Source organism: Tenrec ecaudatus, chromosome 18 (genome assembly GCF_050624435.1).
Source record: "Tenrec ecaudatus isolate mTenEca1 chromosome 18, mTenEca1.hap1, whole genome shotgun sequence".
In the NCBI taxonomy this organism is placed as follows: domain Eukaryota; kingdom Metazoa; phylum Chordata; class Mammalia; order Afrosoricida; family Tenrecidae; genus Tenrec; species Tenrec ecaudatus.
Window position 1 is genome coordinate 66,813,156 of NC_134547.1, and position 21,595 is coordinate 66,834,750.

Below are 21,595 nucleotides of genomic sequence, written 5' to 3' on the forward strand. Positions count from 1 at the left end.
ACGTCTGATGCCTTAGAAATGAAAACGGCTCGTATCGCACTGCTTCTTTCGCCGATGTGGTTAACGCGTTGCTCTGCGTGACCACAGTTAGAAACACGCTTCCTCATGTTTCCGATGAGATAGAAACATGCTTCCTCATGTTTCCGATGAGAACTCTTTGGGTGAGTTCTTAAGAAGATGAAAAATTGCCTGGAACGCCCAGGCTGTCATTCGCTTGATGTAATGCGAAAAATTCCAAAGAGGAGGGCCAAGAAAGATGACAAAAGTAAAGACAATAACCATTAGAAACGAAGATGGATATCTAAAAGGGTGTTTGTTTGTTATGGCCATCTGGTGCTCTCTGGTCAATTCTGACTGACAGCGGTCTTGTGCACAATAGAATGACATGCTCTCTGGTCTGATGTTTGAGCTCATTGCTTCAGCCCCTGTCTTCCAATTGTTGGCTGCCCCTCTACCAAGCACGGTGTCCTTTCCCAGGGCCTAGTCTCTCCTGATCACGTGTCCCAGGTACATGAGACGCAATCTAGGAGCATGCTGGCTGTACTTCGAAGACAGACCGGCCATTCTTCTGGTTGTCCATGGTACTTTCCACGGTCTCGGCCAGCAGCATAACCCAAAGTCATCAATTCTGCAGTTTTTCTGACCCATCATCCAACTTCCACATGCCTCTAGACTACGACTGTAAAGTATCTTTCACTCTTCAATTCTCTCGATGCTGATTTCCTTTCAAATAAAGGGCGACATGGTAAACAGCTTGCATGCCATGTTGAGTCAATACTCCAGGAAAAACCAGGAAGCTTTTGCTGAATACACGCTCTGCTCTGTGGGCCTGTGTCTTTGCCTGGCTTTCTCACCCGTCCTTTCTCTCGTCCAGCCGGAGACCTTTAGTTCCAACGCCAAGGACCGTGTGAGTGCGCCTCTCCTTGGGGCGCTTCATGAATGCGTTACCAGGTCCGGAACCAGGTGCACGGCCCGCTCGTCTGGGTCTCAGTGGTAACCAGGTGCTGGAAGAACGCGTGCTTGAGAAGATGGTGTGACTGATTTTTGCAGAGGCCGCTCCATAGACTGGGAACGGCTGAAAGTCGAAAACGGGGTCTGATTCCTCTCTGTATCCTGGGGGTCCCCAGACCCCTGTTATTCAGGTGCCGGTACCTTCTTGTGGAATTGGATCAGCTCTAACTGATTGACTCTGAGAGACAAGCTTGGGCCACTTTTTTTGGGGGGTCGGAGGGTGGGGAAGACCTTCACTAAGAGATTAGTGAAACGGTGACACCAAATCCTTTTTTTTTTCACCCACAATCTTGGAAATGAAGCCCTCAAATTCAGCTGGTTGATACCTTTTCATTCCCCTCCAGATTCCACTGAGGAATTCTCTTCTGATGGCGCTCTCCTCTCCCTGGTCAATCAGAAGCCCAACAGGCGGCCCTGATGGTGAAGGGAGTGAAGGCGGCCAGTGGGGAAGTGCTAACCCAGAGACCACCTACTCCCTGTGGTTCTTAACCCACTGGGTCAAGCAGAGAAGGCAAAAATAGACATGCGGCCGACTGGCTCACTGAACGAGACATATTTGGCCCCAAGCCTATCCTCTACAAAAGGCAAAGAAAGGCTACGAGAGGAATAATTTGCAACTGAGCCGAATGGTTCGTGCTGGCATGACGTTTTGTAACCGATGCTAAATCATAGAGGTCATTCTACAGAGAAGACAAAGGAAAGCGAGGCAGCCAACGCCTGCCAGCCTAGAGTCAGAGAATTTGGGCACATCAAGCTTCCAGAACTAAAAGCTAACAAGTAAGCAGTTTACCATACTCGAGCCACAAATGGTCCCCTCCGCCGCGGGCATGAACTTGGTCACACACCTGTGGCCCACTCGGTGGCACCAGAGAGATTTGCAAATGTCCTGAAAGGCAAGAAGGGACTGGTCAGGGTGATGGCACAACAGGCACAGAAGGACCCAGTACTTCTGTGTGCGGTGTACTCTGCTTTGAGGGCATGCTGGTGGCGCCGTGGTCTGACACGGTGGTGGCCACAATGGGCTTAAACCCGGCAATGAAGAGACTGGAGCAAGACCAAGCAGAGTTTCCCTTGGTTGTGCATAAGGTCGCTATGAGTTGGTACTGACTGGGTCACATCTAACCTAGCCGCAGCAATGGTTTCAAAGGAGTTGCATTCAAAGGAATCTGAATACAAAGACAAAAGAACAAGGGTCACCGGTAAGATCAAAGTGACGGTTCCCAGATTTACTACGACTGGTAAAATCTTCATGTAAGGAAGAGTAATTTTCCTCCAAAGACAGTCAAGTGGGATTTGAAGGAGGCAGGCATGGGGGGTAGGGGGCAGAAGCCAGGATAATTCATCGACGGTCCAATCACCACTTGATTCTCCTGCCAAACAACTGACAGCGGAAAGATAACCCAGGCCCTCACCCTTGGCCTCCACTAAACCAAATGTTTACACCTTTGCGCACTGCGTACACACAATTCAGAATCTTAATGTAAGATGGAAATCACAAGCAAACATACCTTCACAAAACTAGGACTGCATAACTTGGCTTTTGCTCCAAACTGCAACTTGCACTGCGTATCGGCGTCATAAATCTGCCCCGGGAGTTTGTCCGGATACTTGTACTGTACTGTGTGCTTGGGCTCATCCACCAGGCAGCCGGCCTGCGGCGTACTGGAGAGACAACACATCTTCATGAATCCCTGCCCCGCTCTGCTCTTCCCACTTGCAAGAGTGCACTTCTGAAGGGACACGTACACACGGTGCAGGGGCCGTGAGCGACTGAACGTGGCTCTTCTAGCCAAAGGCTCTTACTGCCCCCACCAAAAGACCTCTTCCTGCACAGGTCTGGGTGAGAAGCTGGGAGAAGACCCTGGTCGAATTCACCTGTGAGCGATTGCTAACCGGACACATTGTGACCGCTAGCCTGCTGCCTACAGAAGCAGCTCTCTGAGAATCAGGAGAGGGAATCGCACTACCACCAAGAACCAGGAGTGGGACATGTACTCTGAACCCTGAGAGACCCCTGAGCAGTGACATTTCATCAGACTTACTTGGGCACTACTGCCAATTCTGCAAACGTTTGCAGATCGCATACCCGGGTACAGGTTTCAGGACTATCAATTTCTAAAGAAAGTCCAGTTTCCCTAATGTCTGGTCAAAGGAACATATCCTGAATGCTCTTGAGCAGGGGTCCTCAAACTACGGCCCCCGGGCCACATGCAGCCCGCCAAGGATATTTATCCAGCCGGCCGGGTGTTTTTGCCCCGTTTGTTTTTTTTACTTCAAACTAAGATATGTGCAGTGTGCATAGGAATTTGTTCATAGTTGATTTTTTTTAAAACTATAGTCCGGCCCTCCAATGGTCTGAAGGATAGTGAACTGGCCCCCTGTTTAAAAAGTTTGAGGACCCCTGTTCTTGAGGGTCAACATCGATGGAGGGGATACATCTACATACAGATCAGAAGTCAAACCTATAACCATACAGATAGCGTTAACATCAGCCACTACAGGGGTGTTGTAATGACCAAAGGCTCCCACAGATAACCACATTCCACTAAAGGAAAGCTCAGAGAGCTTCAACTTTGGGTACATCATTTAATAACTGCCCACCTCCCATTTTTACTTATGCAATCTAGGAGTTTCAAGATATCAAGGGGATTTTACAGAGTTTCCCTCTCCCTTTGGGTGTCTTTTGGACACAGACCTAGCTTGTGGTCAGTTCAAACAGGGTAGTCCATCAAGACAAAGCTTTATTCATGAGAGCATGCACACGGTTGGAGACATTTTTCAATACGCTCCTGTCCAAATGGATTAAATGAATGCAAACAGCCAGTTACAATAACAAGTCACTCCGAGAGGTCTCCAGACAGCTCATGGAGAAAATGGAATTAAGAAAAGATAGCATCTCCCCGGAACTTTGTTAAGCCTCCCTCATGTAACATGAAGCACACAGATTCTGGAACTGCAACAGAGCTGAGTCCACATCCTGGGACTGCAACTCACTCCGACAGACCTTCAGGGACAAAACGGATGCATGTGGATGGCAGTGCCGGCAAAGAACAGTGAAAGTCCCACAGACTGCCAAAAGAGCTAACCAATGTGTCTCGGAAGAAGTACTTCCAGAATGTTCCTTAGAGGCAAGGAGGATGAGACTTTGCCTCAACCACTTTGTACTTCAAACATGATGTCAGGAGAGACCAGTCCCCGGAGAAGGAAATCATGCTTGGCAAAGGAGCGGGCAGCGAATAAGGGGAAAGCCCGCAGAAAGATGGCTGGACCCAGCGGCTGCAACAGTGAGCTCACACATGAGAACGATCTGGAAGGATGGCACAGGATGAGGACACTGTTTCCTGCTGTGGTGCAGAAGGTTTCTGTGAGTCAGAATCACCCCTGTGGCACCTAACAACAAGAAGAATCCCTGATGGTGGTGTTCCTGAGTAAGCACTGGACTGCTGACCACAAGGTAGGTTCGTAAAGGGGTACAGCCTTGGTGATCCTCTATAGCAGGGCCCTCAATTTTAAACAGAGGGCCCAGTTCACTGTCCCTCAGACCCGTTGGAGGGCTGGACTATAGTTTAAAGAACAAAACTATGAACAAATTCCTGTGCACACTGCACATATTTTATTTTGAAGTAAAAAAACAAACAGGGCACAAACACCTGGCGGGCTGGATAAATGTCCTCAGTGGGCCGCACATGGCCGGCAGGCCATGGTTTGAGGACCCCTGCTCTCCAAGGTCGCTATGAGTCAGAATCAACTTGATGGGCTCAAGATGCAGTGAGGACATCCATAATATTGCTGGGAAGACTGGATGCAGAATACACTTAGCACTGCATTAGATACTCCATTCGTTTTTGTAAAATATCAAAATAATGTTATCATCATCATCACCATCATCATCACCATCCTCCTCCTCATCAAGAGAATTTGTCAACCTTCCTGCTCATGAAGAGGTCAAAAGATCCTTCCCCTCCGCACGTGTCTTCCCATCTATTGATCCTGTTTCTTGTTACTTCCCAGCCCCTGGCGCTGGCCTGTCTTACCTAAGGAAATTATTGAGATACTGCCGGCTGCAGGCAGACCAGTAGAACACCCCATTGCTCGCCATCAGTGTGGGAGACATGATGGTGCCTTCAGCCTTTCTACAGGGGTTGCCTTCTCCATCGTGGATCATGCCGAAGCTGGAAGAGAATAAGGTGGGGGGGGGGGAGAAAAAAAAAAACCTTCAAACAGAGAAGAAACAGATGCAGTGAGAATCCAGACTCCAGGGAGGGTTCAGTGTGTTTTGTTAGATGACAAGGAAAGAGAAGGACCCTAGTGAGTTGCTGCATAACACAGTACACACTGACAATAGAAACGGATAACGGATGTTAAGGGGCTTTGTGATGTCTTGGCCCCAAATCAATCCATCAAAGAATGATGCCTACGTTACACACTTTCTAGAAAATTCCTGCAGGCTCACTAAGCTAAGCGAAAGTGATGGAGATACTCTTCTTTGATTTCAAACAACCCTCTGCATCTCCTGCCACTCGGCAGAGAACGACGGTGGGGCATTCTGAGTTGCAGGTGGGTACGACAGCTGACGAGAACTTGGTGGAGGGTTAGTCACGCTTCAGGCTAGTGTGGCGTAAAGCCCTTTCTCCGAGACGCCTGCTGTGTTAACTGCAATCATAAGCCCTGCTTACAAACACGTTCTGTTAGGACCATAGACGGCCTGACGATGCTTGACCCTCTCTACTGAGAGGCCAGGAAGGCCTGCATCTGAATGCACGGTGCATGGCCGTGTTTCCACTGGTGCCGCCGCACCCACCACAGAAGGTTCTGGCCTTGGGAGAGCATCAGGTAGGTTTGCTCCCTAGAAATCACATCCATTGTTATAAAATGATTCCCAAGTCCTCTTCTATCAACAACGACTAGCATTTATTGGATGTATTTTATACATAGGAGTCCTGGGTGGTGAAAACAGTGAATGTCCTTGGCTGCTAAGAGTAAGCACGGAGGTCAGGTCCACCCAGAGGCTCTTAAAACAAAGCAAAGACCTGATGACAAGCCAACTACTGAACACCCTGTGGAGCCTAGTTCTGCTCTTCTGACATCGGGGTGGGGGGTGGGGTTACCATGAGTTGGAATTAAAATCACAGCAAATAACTGTTTTTAGGTATCAGATACTCCTGTAAGGTTTATACAGAATTGATCCTATTTTTCTACCTAGATGACTAATCATCATTAGAGGAAGGCCATTTACTTGCCAGCTCAGGGGTCATCTAAGGTGCTGAGTCACAGGGCCACTTACTTGTGCCCAGATTCATGAGCAACGGTGAAGGCCAGGCTGAGCCCTGTGTCCTCGTTGATGGTACAACTGCGGGTCTTACTGCACATGCCACCGATGGGGGCAAAACCTATGGGAAAATAAATTTCAGCTGTGAATCCAAAGGGAGACACGTAAATAAACAGTCCTTTTTCATGGCCCCAGAAGGTTCCACATAGTTTCCCTTGGATACGTCAATGCATTTCTCCCCTCCTACCCCACCCTCCGGAGGAAAGTATCAATCTGTTAACTGCTAAAAGTATTCTATCATTTGAGGGGTTGAACGGCAATATGAAAATGCAATCTTATATGACAAAATAATAATTTATAAATTATCAAGGGCTCATGAGGAGGAGGGAGCGGGGAGGGAGGGGAAAAAAGAGGACTTGATGCAAAGGGTTTAAGTGGAGAGCAGATGCTTTGAAAATGATGAGGGCAAAGAATGTGCAGATGTGCTTTACACAATTGATGTATGTATCGATTGTGATAAGAGTTGTATGAGTCCCTAATAAAATGTTTTTAAAAAGAAAGTAAATGTCTAGAAAAGAATGACAACCTATATACAAATATGCTTATGCAAAGGATGTATGGATTGGTATGAGCTGTAGAGCCCGCCGATTTTAATTAAAAAAATTTTTTTATTATACTTCACTTTTATTTTATTTTTTTTATTTTAACAATTTATTGGGGCTCATACAATTCTTTTCACAGTTCATACATATACATACATCAATTGTATAAAGCACATCTGTACAGTCTTTGCCCTAATCATTTTTTTCTCTTTTCTTCTTTTACATTTTATTAGGGACTCATACAACTCTTACCACAATCCATACATATACATACATCAATTGTATAAAGCACATCCATACATTCCCTGCCCCAATCATTCTCAAGGCATTTGCTCTCCACTTAAGCCCCTTACATCAGGTCCTCTTTTTTTTTCCCCCTCCCTCCCCATTCCCCCCTCCCTCATATGCCCTTGGTAATTTATACATCGTTATTTTGTCATATCTTGCCCTATCCGGAGTCTCCCTTCCCCCCTTCTCTGCTGTCCCTCTCCCAAGGAAGAGGTCACATGTGGATCCTTGTAATCAGTTTCCCCTTTCCAACCCACTCACCCTCCACTCTCCCAGCATCGTCCCTCACACCCTTGGTCCTGAAGGTATCATCCACCCTGGATTCCCTGTACCTCCAACCCTCATATGCACCAGTGTACAGCCTCTGTCCTATCCAGCCCTGCAAGGTAGAATTCGGATCATGGTAGTTGGGGGGAGGAAGCATCCAGGATCTGGGGGAAAGCTGTGTTCTTCATCGATACTACCTCACACCCTAATTAACCCATCTCCTCTCCTAAACCCCTCTATGAGGGGATCTCCATTGGCCGACACTTGGGCCTTGGGTCTCCACTCTGCACTTCCCCCTTCATTTAATATGACATATATACATATATACACATACATATATACATATACACATATATACACATACATACACACACTTATATCTTTTCTTTTTTTTGCATGATGCCTTATACCTGGTCCCTTGGGCACCTCGTGATCGCACTGGCCGGTGTGCTTCTTCCATGTGGGCTCATTTGCTTCTGAGCTAGATGGCCGCTTGTTCACCTTCAAGCCTTTAAGACCCCAGACGCTATCTCTTTTGATAGCCGGGCACCATCAGCTTTCTTCACCACATTTGCTTATGCACCCATTTGTCTTCAGCGATCCTATCATGGAGGTGTGCAGTCAATGATATGATTTTTTTGTTCTTTGATGCCTGGTAACTGATCCCTTTGGGACCACTCGATCACACAGGCTGGTGTGTTCTTCCATGTGGACTTTGTTGCTTCTGAGCTAGATGGCCGCTTGTTTATCTTCAAGCCTTTAAGACCCCAGTCACTATCTCTTTTGATAGCCGGGCACCATCAGCTTTCTTCACCACATTTACTTGTTCACCCACTTTGACTCCAGCCGTTGTGTCGGGAGAGTGAGCATCATAGAGTTCCAATTTAATAAAAGAAGGTATTCATGCATTGAGGGAGTGTTTGAGTAGAGGCCCAAGGTCCTTCCGCCACCTTAATACTTGACCTATAAATATAGACACATAGATCTATTTCCCCATCCTCCTATATATATTTGCATGTACATGTCTTTGTCTAGACCTCCATGAATGCCCTTTGATTCCTAGCTCTTTCCTCCATCTCCCTTGACTTTCCTCCTGCCCTACTACCATGCTTCGTCGCCACCTGGGCTAGAGTATACCTCTTCTCTAAGCAACCTTACCCTTGATCATTTCCCACCAGGCCAGCCACTCCCCCTTCTCTACCATTTGGGGTCCCATGTTTTTCCCTTGTCCCTGGGTTGGAGAGCAGATGCTTTGAAAATGATGAGGGCAAAGAATGTGCAGATGTGCTTTACACAATTGATGTATGTATCGATTGTGATAAGAGTTGTATGAGTCCCTAATAAAATGTTTTAAAAAAGAAAGTAAATGTCTAGAAAAGAATGACAACCTATATACAAATATGCTTATGCAAAGGATGTATGGATTGGTATGAGCTGTAGAGCCCCCCGATTTTAATAAAAAAATTTTTTAAGCAAAAAAAAAAAATGCAATCTTGCAGAGGTTTCTTGCTTTTTGAGATAATGCCGTCAACCTGTCTTTTCAGGCCCTCTGTCAGCTGACGCAGAAAGGCACCGAATGTGCTCTGGCATGCTTGGGTGCGTTATTTGGGCTAGAGCAACTACTAAGATGATATCGACACCAAGGCAAAGAATTCACTTAATAGCTGGGCTTGGAACTGGTTCTTCTTGGTTCAGTCATGGCCAAAGAAGCGCAACTGGAAATGTGCAACCTGTGGGTGTCTGGAATGATAACCAGAATGGGAAAATCATGGGCTAATGCCCTGCTAGAAACTTAATCTCTCTCTTAGAAATCCAGGGCAGTGGGCACATCACATAGCAACCAAAACTCTCACATGACAGAGTCGGAAAAATTGGCGCCCTGCTCAAAAATGGCAGACAATTCCATCACTTTGAATGTGTGTTGCTCTCCAGAATCTGGCAGTATTCCAACTTCCTACACATGTCTCTTCCCAGTCGCCTGTTCTAATACCCAGACCTATCAATTTTGCTCCCTTCCAGTTGCCATACACATTTTGCAAATTCCCAACTGTCCCAGTTTTTGCTCCATTGACCATAACGGAACCAACGCGAACGGAGTCAAAGCCCTACTTAACAACGGCACTACGTTCCCAGCTCAGGATATAGTTTCCATGGGAAAACACACAGCAGAAAGTGTGCACACACCTTAGTAATGTGTTCTAATTAAATTCGTGTTTTCCGGGCCAGTTAAAGGCGATGAAACATTTTTAATTCTAAAGAGTTAGGCCTTGGCAATGGTTGGTCAATTCACCTCTTCCCAAGAGTCATCTCAAGACCATGCAGGCCAGTCCTTGGTCTCCTCTTGGACTGCACGGCATTGTGTGAATGTCTAAAGTCTTCCCCTGCTGGGCCCCCGTCACTAAGAAAACATGCAGTTAGTGCTACATGCATATTGGTGAACTGACTGTTCTACCTCGTTGCCGTGATGTGAGAGAGGTCATCCTCATGTAAAGACACATGCTATGGCCATCCATGACATCACTGCCATCACATTGGTAAGCACAGTGATACAAATATAGCCAACCGAGCCTTTCCAAAGGCGTCGCTGCTACCTAGTGGCACAACTACATGTATGTAGACCAATAAAAGTGTCTTCGACTCCCTGCTCACGCAATCATCACGCTTACGGAAGAACTCACAGTTTGCCCAGGTAAACAATGATCGATATCACCAGGACGGTAGGGAGAGGGTGGGGGCAGGAGGGAAGGAATGGGGAACTGATGGCAATGATCGACACGTAATACCTCCCCGCAGGGAGATGAACAACAGAAGAGAAACAGTGGTTGGTGTAAGATATACAAACAATAATAATTTATAATTTATCAAGGGGCTATGAGGGTGGAATGGGCGGGAGGGAAAAATGAGGAGCTGATACCAAGGGCTCAAATAGAAAGTAAATGTCTAGAAAACAATGATGACAACATATGTACAAATATGCTCAATACAAGTGATGTATGGAATGTGATGAGCTGTAAGAGCCCTCAATAAGAGAAAGGGGGAGTCAATCACAATGATTGATATATAACCCCCAAGGGGGATGAACAACAAAAAAGTGGATGAAGGGAGGCATCAGTTCATTTAAGACATGAAAAATAACAATTTATAAATTATCAAGGATTCATAAGGAAGGGAGGGGAGAAAGGGACGGTGGGAGGGGGAGGGGGGAAATGAGTTAATACCAAGCGCTCAAGTAGAAAGAAAATGTTTTGAAAATGATGATGGCAACATCTGTACAAATATGCTTGACACAATTATGTATGGATTGTGATAAGAGCTATAAGAACCCAATAAAATGATTTTTTTAATAACATGTCTCTGTGGAGTGGGTCTCAATCCCAACTATGCCCCCCACCCCCCACCCCCATCAGAAGAATGCACTTCAGAGGACAGCACTGGGGCTACAGCTTGGGGCAAGGGGCGTGTCGGAATAGAGCACATGGGAGAAATGAAAAGGGATGGAGAAGGAGGAGAGGACATCCTGGCCCACCAAGCCCCAAGGACAATGTTCCTGATCAGAGCAGACAACACACAGGGAGGACCATAGGGCTGGCCTCACCATGGGACACGGCATCCCTCACTGAACCACGACACTGCAGGGGGACAGCACTGGAGACATGGTGCGGGAATAGTGCTCAGTCTGGTCCCATCACGCTGGGGTGCGGCACTGAGGGCATGCAGCAGAGCAGCATGGGGAGCAGAGCGATGAAATCCCCAGGACAAAACCAAAAATAGACTTGGGAGACAGTGTGGCACCCATCAGACGCAACTGGTAAACACTTGTAAAGGCCAACAAACAGACCTTGAACTAGTTATAGGCTTTTCCAATTTTGTCAGTGGCTTTCTTTCTGTTACTGTTATTTTGTGTTTGTTTTTTGCTGTTGTATTCATACTTTTGTTGGTTTTAGCTTCCTTTGTTGTTTTACTTGGCCTTGCCTGGTTTTTGCACTTATTAATGTATCTGCATATCTATCTAGATAAAATAGGCAAGATTAAATAATTTGGAGATGAAAAGAACAGGACCAATGGTTCTGGGGGGATAATGGAGAAGGGGAGGTGGGAGAAAGGAAGGGGTGGAGGGACCAACCCAGGGATAAGGGAACAACAAGTGAACTAAAATCAATGGAAGGAGGGTTGTAGGATGTCTAGTGGGGTTCGATCAAGGGCAATGTAGCAGCAAGGAATTACTAAACCCAAATGAAGGCCGAATATGATGTTGGGACAAGAGGGAAATAAAAAGGAAATAGAGGAAAGAACCAGGAGGCAAAGAACATTTATAAAGGCTTAAATACAGGCATGTATATATGCAAATATTATATATATATGAGAGGGAAATAGAACTATGTACTCATATCTATTAAGAATTAAGGTTGCAGATGGACATTGGTCCTCAATTTAAGTACTCCCTCGACACAAGAACACTTTGTTCTAACAATCCAGCATTCTGTGATGCTCACCTTCCCAACACGATTGCTGAAGACAAAATGGGTGCATAAGCAAATGTGGTGAAGAAAGCTGATGGCACCCAGCTATCAAAAGATATAGCATCTGCGGTCTTAAAGGCTTGATAAGCAGCCATCTAGCTCAGAAGCAACAAAACCCACATGGAAGAAGCACACCAGCCTGTATGATCATGAGGTGTCAATGGGATCAGGTATCAGGCAATCTAACACCCAGAATAAAACCATATCAAAGGTTAATGTGGGGTGGGGGTACGGAGTGGAGACCCAATGCTCATCTGTAAATAACTGGACATCCCCTTAGAGGGTTCACAGAGAAGAGGTCCCTTACAGAGGGGTCACAGGGAAGAGATGAGCTAGTCAGGGTGCAGTATAGCACCGATGAAACACACAACTTTCCTCTAGTTCTTTGGTGCTTCCTTCATCCCACTATCATGACCTCAATTCTACCTTACAAATCGGATTAGACCAGAACAAGCACACTGCTACAGATAAGAGCCAGAAACACAGGGAATCCAGGATAGATAAACCCCTCAGGGCCAACAAGGAGAGTAGAGATACCAGGAGGATTAGGGGAGGGTGGGGGGAGAAAGGGAGAACCGATCACAAGGATCAACCTAGAACCCCCTCCAAGGGGACGAATAATGGAAAAGTGGGTGAGGGGTGACAGAAGATGATATAAGATATGGGAAAAATAATCTATAACTTATCAAGGGTTCGTGAGGTAGGGTGGGCGGGAGAGGAAGGGGGAAGAAATGGGGAGTGGATATCAGGGGCTCAAGTGGGAAGAGAATGCTTTGAAAATGATGGTGGCAGCATATGTGCAAATGTGCTTGACACACTGGATGAATGTATGGATTGTGATAAGAGATGAAAGAGCCCCCAGTAAACGTATTTAAAAAAAATTATCAGGCACACAACTTACTTGGAAAGTTAAACGTCAAAAAGAAATTGTTAGAATCAAAGTAATTTTGGAATCAGAGCATAAATTAGAAATCACTGCAGACTTTGAAATGGAAGGCTCTCATTAATTCCAGAGTAGATGAGAGCCACACATAATAGGCATTTTGGGGGTGATTCTATTGAAAACAGAGGCAGTCAGGATTCAGAGTTGATTCTATAAATGAGGCTGCCTTAGCTACTATTGACTTTACTTTAATATCTTGTTCTAACAATTATGTACAATCAGATGATGGGTATTGAAAGTGAAAAATATTTTGATGAAATGTACCTTGTGTACAAAAAAAAAGAATGATGATTCAATTATCACCAAGAGGACAAATAAAGAAAAAGTCAAGGGATGAAGCAGACAGAAGATTCCCTAGCTCATATCAAATTCAGTTAGGTATAATGATATGCACCAGAGGGTAGAGGTAAGATGTTTCATCAGTTAAATGTTCTTTCTCCTTATTAGAGGGGCTCTGATGGTGTACTGCAGTGGTTCTCAACCTTCCCAATGCTGCGACCCTTTAATCCAGTTCCTCACGTGGTGGTGACCCTCCAACCATAAAATTATTTTTGTTGCTACTTTATCACTGTCATTTTTCTACTGTTATGAATCAGGCGCCCCTTCTGAAAGGGTCGATGGACCACAAAGGGGTCACAACCCATAGGATGAGAACCACTGGTGTAGTAGGTTATGTGTTGGACTATGAATTGCATGGTCAGCAGTTCAACACCACCTGCTGTCTCACAGGAAAAAGATGAGGCTTTCAGAATCAAATATTTAGTCTTGGAAACCCACAGAGGCAATTCAATAGGGTTGCTGTAAGTTGGAATGACCTCAAGGGCAGTGAGCTTGTTTCTTCCCCTGTGGATGAAACATCACAAGGACCATCCACCCAGCAGGTGCATTTCTGCACTTTCACCTTCAACGACCATGGATGTGATTGAGGTTTCTGTTGGTACCATACCTAGGGTGTCACACGGTTCATTCTTCCAGGAGCAAATATCAATTCCCGTCAGTAAAATGGCATGGTCATGCCTCTTGTCATTCTTCCCCACGAGGGCTGACTGCCATTGGCAAAAACTATTCAGAGACTGGTCTGCATGGTGATTGATCGACAATTCTGCCTATGGGAAACCCACACAAGTCAGAGATGCACGCGAGGGATCATTGGTACAGGCAAACACAGAAACATCCTGTTTCTAGGGAGAGAGGTCAGCAGACAAAATGCTTGGTTGGAGACAATTTATAAAAATATCCATTTTACGTAAATGCTCAGAATATTCAAATCAACTTCAACGTGTCCTCAGCATGATCTATGACCAACTATATTTCTCCCCCAAATAGGCAGGACTGTAGTTTCTGCAAGCAGCATGTACACGTAAAATAATGCACTCACACAGATAAAATAATGCATGAGGGGAGGAAGTGTGCATGGCTCCCCCAAAACCATGTAACACACAGTATCTGAGCTGCAATCTGGAGTGTTCAGAACTCCACCTTCATGTCCCACTGGCACCGCTCACAATTAGAACGCAACAAACTGCTTGTGATAAAGCACAATCGCTTCCTCAACAGAATGTGGCTTTCCGCATCTGCAAGAGACACGTGCTTATCTGTGACTCATTCATGATATTGCCAGCACGGGCCAGCCACATCTTAGAGTCCAATGAGTTAATCAATGGGTGACACAAAAACTCGCTGAATGGGAGAGTAAAATAATTGCTAATGAGACTCTACGGGCAGCACGGGCCCTATGCTTAAAATAATCATTTATCCAAAGGTTCACTTCAAACTATTGACTTTGGTCAAGTTGAGGGCTTCCCGACAAGATCTTTAATTATCAGTGAATTAGGTTGCCACTGGCTTTGATGTCTTGGGGCAAGGCCTAAGTAGTAGCTTAACGCCAAAGCGTCTCTCCGCCCCCACTGACACACACCCGATCTTTCTGAAATTCCAAGAATAATTTGACAAGTTCTTAACCTCTGGAGCTCCACACACCTGGGCAATTAGATTAATTTTGTCTTGTTTTGGGCTCCCTCCTTTGTTCAACCCTCTTCAGGGCGACAGATGCAGAGGAAAAGCCTCGGGGGGGACTTCAAGAGTCTGTTTGGTAGCTAATCCCCGCCCTTCACCCAAAACACAGTTTCAACATCAAAACACCGTGGGGACATGAGCTCCAGGAAACCTAACACTTCATTCTAGGTTCCTGCGCTATCACTCATCCCGTGCTTTTGTCTGGCTTCTCACTGTCATCAGTTCACGGGCAGCTAAACAGCCCCGGTCTATTCTACCCCCCCGAGTGCCTAAAATGCTTCTGGGGATGGAGTGGGTTTCCTACATGAATTTTCAGATGATGCATTTCGGTCTACTTTCCAAATCTCATTCGGTACCTGCCTGCAATTAACGTACGTGCAGCTACTTAACTCTTAAATCTAAGACCAGATGCGTTTTCTTACTGAGGCCTACATCTAGCTACACTTTCCTTGCACAACGTATGGTTCGTCTTTGGACTCAGAGATGCACATTTACTACTTTACATGTAAATAGACACACCGCTATCAGCACGGATGCACATCTATGTGCGTATACGCACACAGTTATGTCGTACTGTTTTACTGAGTTGTCTACACAGTCCTATTTGATTATATTTTCCTGGACAGTAGAGTTCAGATTCACATATTCTCAGAACTGTATTTTCCAAGCACATGTATGGGGAGCCGTGACACAAGGTAGGTGCTCACTAAACACATCCTGCGAGACAAAAGACGAGGGGAAGTAAATGAAGTTCGCCACCTACAGGTTCTTGTTCCAGAAGAATGAGGCTCACCACAACAATGTTGATGTCATTTCCAATGGTTCCATCTTTAAAAAGGCTGGACACCTGTTGGGACAGATATTTTTGTTGTTGCTACGTTTCAGTAAAAGAAAAGGAACGGACTCAAAATTTCCAAAACCGGAAACCAATGAGATTTATTAAGAGGTAGGTGGGTTTCCTTTTCACCAAATGCACCTACGAGGACACCAATTTCCTTAAAACTCACCCCGCCCTCCCTGCGCGACCCCCCAGTGACATCATGTGACTGCAAGGGAATTCCCTTTGGAGTGCCCGACAGAATGGAGTCATGGCACCCCCTTACCATGTTCATGACTGTGAGGATGTATGTGGTCACGTTCCCCTTGCCATGTTTGTCCACCATTTTCTTGTCTGCTACCACGAGGGTCTCCACAGTGAGACTCCGCTGCAACTTCCCAGCTGATCGTCTGGGCCGTCCTGAGCTCCCGTGTTCATCGAGGCGGAGATAGGCATCCTCTACGGGAGGCTTGGGGGCATCTGCAATGAACGCAAGAGCATGTGGAAGGGGCTCAAATCTGGGTGAGGCAGGCAGAGAGACACTGAGCTCAAATCTGGGTGAGGCAGACAGAGACACTGAGCGGAGGGAGAAACTGCCAACGTTTTCCCAGTTCACTGCTTAATGACCTTTCAAGCATCTGTCAAGATGTTTTACATGTAGTAGCTCATCAAGAGAGATTTATTGGATGGATGGATGGATGGATGGATGGATGGATGGATGGATGGATGGATGGATAGATGGATGGATGGATGGATAGATGGATGGGAAGACAATAGATGGGTGGATAAAAATGAAACCAGAACAAACCCATGTCCATTGAGTACATGTCTGTCCCCAGGGATCTTGTAGGACAGAGTAGAATTGCTCCTTAAGGTTTTTCCAAAACTGAAAATCTCTCTGTGATCGGTCAGTCTCATCTTTCTCCCAAGGAGTGGCTGGCGGGTTATCTCAATGACTCAAGAATGCTCCAAAGTACAACAGAAAATAAGCTACAAGTAGTCACTGCAGTTGGTCAAGAAATGTCAGTTTTGTGGAAGGAGTCTTTAAAACTTTAAAAAGCTCGTTTTATACAAGTGCTCCAACACTAGAAATAGACATACTTTGAATCTGATTTCCTCACAATTGACCTATTTGTCTTTGAACAAAATGAAAGCGCCTATAAAACATGGTCCGTGGTGTACACTTTTGCGTGATCTACCACGTTAACACCACCACTCGTTTGTCAGCTCGTCATACTGTGGGGGCTCGCACATTGCTGTGACACTGGAAGCTCTGTCTCTGGAATTTTCAAATGCCAGCAGGGTCATGTAAGGTGAACAGGTGTCAGCAGAGCTTCCAGACTCAGAGACTACAAAGAGGGAATATGCCATCCACTTCTGAGGGATTTACTACTAAAAACCCTATGAATCGCAGCAGAGCATTGTCAGATACTGAAAATCCATGAATAGCAGTGGAATTCAGTCAGACATCTCACCTAAAGATGGAAGGCATTAAAAATACGACTGAGGAAGAGCTGCCTCCTCAAGGTAGAGTCAATCATAATGATGGCGATGGAGTTCAGCTTTTGGGACCTTCATTTGGCGATGGGGCATGACTCCCAATGAGAAGACCCAGTGGTAACCCTTTATTAATAACAGGAACTTGGAATGTCAGCGAAGAGGAAAACCCTCAAGGGGGTGGACTGTCACCGTGGCTACAACATTGGGCTCAAGCGTGACAATTGTGAGGTCGGCACGGGGTTGTTTTGTTCTGCCGTGCAATAGGGTCACTATGAGTTAGAGCCAACCAACCACAACAAACCTCTGTGATAACAGCACGTGGTAACTAGTGTAGAAGCACTGCAATACATTAACAGCTGATAGAGACCTAACAGCGAGATCTATCCAGAGTGAAATTAGGAGATCAAATCCTCTGGAGCAGCGGTTTTCAACCTGTGGGTCGCAAACCCTTTGGGACTTGAATAACCCTTTCACAGGGGCCGCCTGATTCATCACAGCAGCAAAATGACAGTGATGAAGTAGCAACAAAAATCATGTGATGGTTGGGGGTCCCCACCACATGAGGAACTGCATGAAAGGGTCGGGGCACGAGGAAGGTTGAGAACCACTGCTTTGGAGCTATCAAGCCTGCAACTCAAACTCGGTTTCCCATTCATAAACAGAGGATGACGCCCCTTAAAATGCTGATGCGGCTTGCTGTTTCAAATATGTATCACCATCGCTATGAACATCACTCCTATTGTTACTCCCACAGCTTACAGCTGGAGCATACCTGGTATAAGTGCATGCCAAAAGGAGGGCTCTTGGAAAGGATACTTCACGGTAACACACTGAACCCAGCAACAATTAAAACTGGTAGAAACTTTAGTCTTCATTATTTTTCCTCATTAGTATTTCAATGATTCTGGCTCCAGTTCCCCACAGATAAAAACTCCATTTGAGTGCACTGTCCAATATGACAGCCACTTGCCTCACAGGGCTCGACACCGTCAAAACGTGGCTAGTGTCAGCGAGGAACTGAATGTTTCGTTTTATTTTATTTCAATGGATCTCGGTTTAGATGTCAGATTCAGATATGGGAAACGTCTTAAAACGTAAGTTTACATGTTCCCCCGCCATAAATTTTATGAAATCTATATGCAGAACAACTATTCACAATGGAAATTCAGCATCAAATTGAAATGCACTCTGGGTTTACAATAATTTTGAACATTTGGTACGAAGAAAGAATACAAACAATCCCATTTGTTTATATTGGTAATGCGGAAGTAGTAATGTTTTAGATATTCACGTGGGTTATGAAAGTTCATTAAATTTTTAAAACATTTTTTAATGATGTTGCAAATTTTACAAAATTTCTACTAGAAATTTTACGATTCTTACTAGGAAATTTAAAATTCCATTAGGACACATATCGGAAGCCTGTTGGTCACTGCTGATTAAAGTGTAGATCTCGTGTCTGGGCCACAACACACGTCTCAGGGTCCCTGTGCGTCGCCTTCAGCTCCCCTAAGGTCCTTACATTCTTGGTTCAAGGGGAATTTCTCCTCTTCGCCCACCAAAGGAGCACCCAACCCCGCCTAGGGGCGGACCGCCGATGTTCTTTCATCATAAGTAAATGGCTTTCAGTCTAGCCACTGTTTCACAAGGACGATGTTGTGATCAAGAATGTGACAAGGAATGTGATGAGGAATGTGATGAAATTGTTCTGGTTGATACGGAAGTTGGAAACGATCTAGGTTTGCAATCAGAACGGAAGAAAACAGGATAATCCCAAGTTTGTGCAAAATGCTGAACTGCAAAATGCCCCGCTTCTGTGCCCTGCAGCTGCTTAAGATGATGCACAGTTCTGCATCCTTTCTGTCTGACCCAACAAACTGTACGTCTATAAAAGCTTGTCCCAAGTCAGGGCTCACGGCCCACACCTGGCACTCGACAGTCTGCTGTGGCCCCTCAGCACTGAGTCTGGGTTTGGACCCAATAAACCTCTTCAACTATAGTTGGTCTCTGCTCGTTTTGTTTGCTCAACGACCCGCTTACAATGAACGTCACTCAAGAAAGCCTACAAGAGCAGAACAAGAAAAGGTTTCCTTACATACATTTCTTGCGTCGTCCACAAAAATGCTGCCTTTTGGACCTTCGGTGATGATAATCTCTCTCGCTTCTCTGGGGTGCATGGGAAGTGTGGCTTGTGGGGTGACCAGCATCGTTCTGGCTGGAACTAGGGTAGCCCTGGTACCGCTGCACCTTCTCTGCCGCCGTCCTTTTGTAAAGTACATGCGGATGGTGGCCAGCGGGTGAGCTGTAGTTGTGTTCCTGAGCCAGCAGCGGAGGCAATGGTGAGATGAGGAATTCACTCTTTCCTGTCCTGATTAAGCCTGACTAAAAGACCAAACAAAAGAAAACACAAATTAGTTCATTGATCTCTTTCACGTGTGTTGGTATCAACACCCCTGTATTGAATGCTTCCTATGGGCTGGCTCGGTGCCAACTACTTGGCATGCCTCGTCTCATTTCATCAGAAGAACTACAAGTTGCTGCTCTCATGACTCCCCTTTTACAGATGAGAATGCTGAGGCTAAGATAGCAAGTGGGAAAGCGGATACTGGCACCCATGGTTCTAGGCGGCCATCGTGGTGTTCGTGACAGTAAGGGCTAAGCCACATGACATCCAGAGTGGACGTGGAAGACACTGTGGTGAGCAGTGGCCGGAGGGTCATGGTTATAGCAACATCCCCATGTCCAAGGAACTAATAGTGTAGGTAGGTAAAAACAAACACCACCCACCAGATCAGTCACTGAAAACCCTGTGGGGTCTGGTTCCACGTCCACACACATGGGGTCTGAATGAGTCAGAATCTAGTCAATGGAACCTGTCGTGGCTGTTGAATGCTGTCCAGTTGGTTCCGACTCTCAGTGACCCTTTGATAATAGAACCAAACGTTCCCGGCCCTGTGCTGCCTTACCAGGGTTATGTTTGAGTCCAGGGGGCAGCCGCTGGGTCAGTAGATCTCATCCTGGGTCTTCCTTGTGATTGCCCTTGTACTCAACTTAGCATGATGTATTTTTCCAGGGACTGGTCTCCCCTAACAACATGTCCAAAGTATGTGAGTCCAAGTCTCGCCAGCCTTGTGTCGCAGAGGCATTCCGGCCGTCCTTCTTCCACGGCTGGCTCTTCTGATGGCCCAGGGTGCTTCCAATACTCCTTGCGGGCACCATAATCCAATTGCATCTCTTCTTCTGCAGTTGTCCGTCTTCATTGTGTAACTTTCACATGTGCATCTGAGGCAACTGGAGGGCACCTGGGTTGCTTTCATGAACTTACCGAGTCCTTTCCCACTTCAAAGAGCTTGTCCACACTTGATCTGGCACCTGAAATCGTTTCCTGTCTACTTTTGGCTTTCTGATGCTCACTTACAGCCCTGCCTAAGCACGCTCTCCTCAGAGAAGCCATGTTCACCGTCCTATTGAAACCAATCTCAAGCTGCAATGTCCACGCCCACCTATCAAGGGCATAAACACCAAATGCAGCTGAAATCTGAATGCGTTAACTGCTGTCCCCGCCCTGGCTTAGAAGTACCAGTGGAGCCTACCTATCCCCGGAAGCCGGGCACAGTCTATCATCAAAGAAATAGATGTTTATTAGTCTATTTTGAAGAATCTTCGAAGAGCAAGTATGCTAGCATGCCATCCCTTGCCAGCAGGAGAAATTCTTGTTTCTGTTGGGTGCCACCCAGTCAATTCTGACCCGCTGTGACGCCCTGTATGACAGACTGAAACACCACCCGGTCCTGCACCCTCCTCTCCGTGCTTCCTAGGTTTGAGCCCCAGGGGGAAGCCACTGAGGCAATCTACCTTGCTGAGGATCTTCCTCTTTTCCACCAAGCAGGGTGTCCTTCTCCAGTGACTGGTCTCGTCTGACATGCCCGGACTGCGTGAGATCAAGTCCCACCAGCCTTGGAGTCGAGGGAGGCTCTGGTCATACCTATCCTAGGACAGAGCTGTTTGATCTTGCGACCGTCTGGGGGAGAAACTGGCGGGGGCGAGGGGGGGTGGAGGCGGGTGTGCAATGCCACATGTAAGAGCATTCGACAGCAGCAGCAGCAGCAACTCCTGTGCATGCTTCGAGTGTGAGGGCAGGTCAGTCCATGAAGTGCTTTATGTAAACCTCATCACTATCCTTGGAGGAAAAGCCCAGTGGAAGACAGATAAAACTCTAACCTCCCGTTCCCAGACCCGGGCACTCTGGCCGATGCCCAGCTTCCTGGGGACAACGAACACAACGTAGGGACTCCAGTTGGCAGACTGAAGAGTTAAAGGGGTGAGGGGTGGGGTGGGGGCAGTGTGAGGGATCATGAATTA

General features: G+C 46.3%; 1 protein-coding gene across 1 annotated transcript in view; it reads right to left on the minus strand.

The window, feature by feature from the left end:
• Positions 1-21,595, minus strand: part of ADAMTS18 (ADAM metallopeptidase with thrombospondin type 1 motif 18) — a 136,558-nt gene that overhangs the window by 61,955 nt on the left and 53,008 nt on the right. Inside the window, exons 4-11 of the mRNA XM_075537171.1 lie at positions 19,333-19,615; positions 16,020-16,213; positions 15,680-15,763; positions 13,847-14,006; positions 6,296-6,401; positions 5,046-5,183; positions 2,520-2,673; positions 1,802-1,897 (exon numbers count right to left, since the gene is read on the minus strand). Coding sequence (XP_075393286.1) covers positions 1,802-1,897; positions 2,520-2,673; positions 5,046-5,183; positions 6,296-6,401; positions 13,847-14,006; positions 15,680-15,763; positions 16,020-16,213; positions 19,333-19,615 — 1,215 coding nt within the window. The remainder of the gene's footprint in view (positions 1-1,801; positions 1,898-2,519; positions 2,674-5,045; positions 5,184-6,295; positions 6,402-13,846; positions 14,007-15,679; positions 15,764-16,019; positions 16,214-19,332; positions 19,616-21,595) is intronic.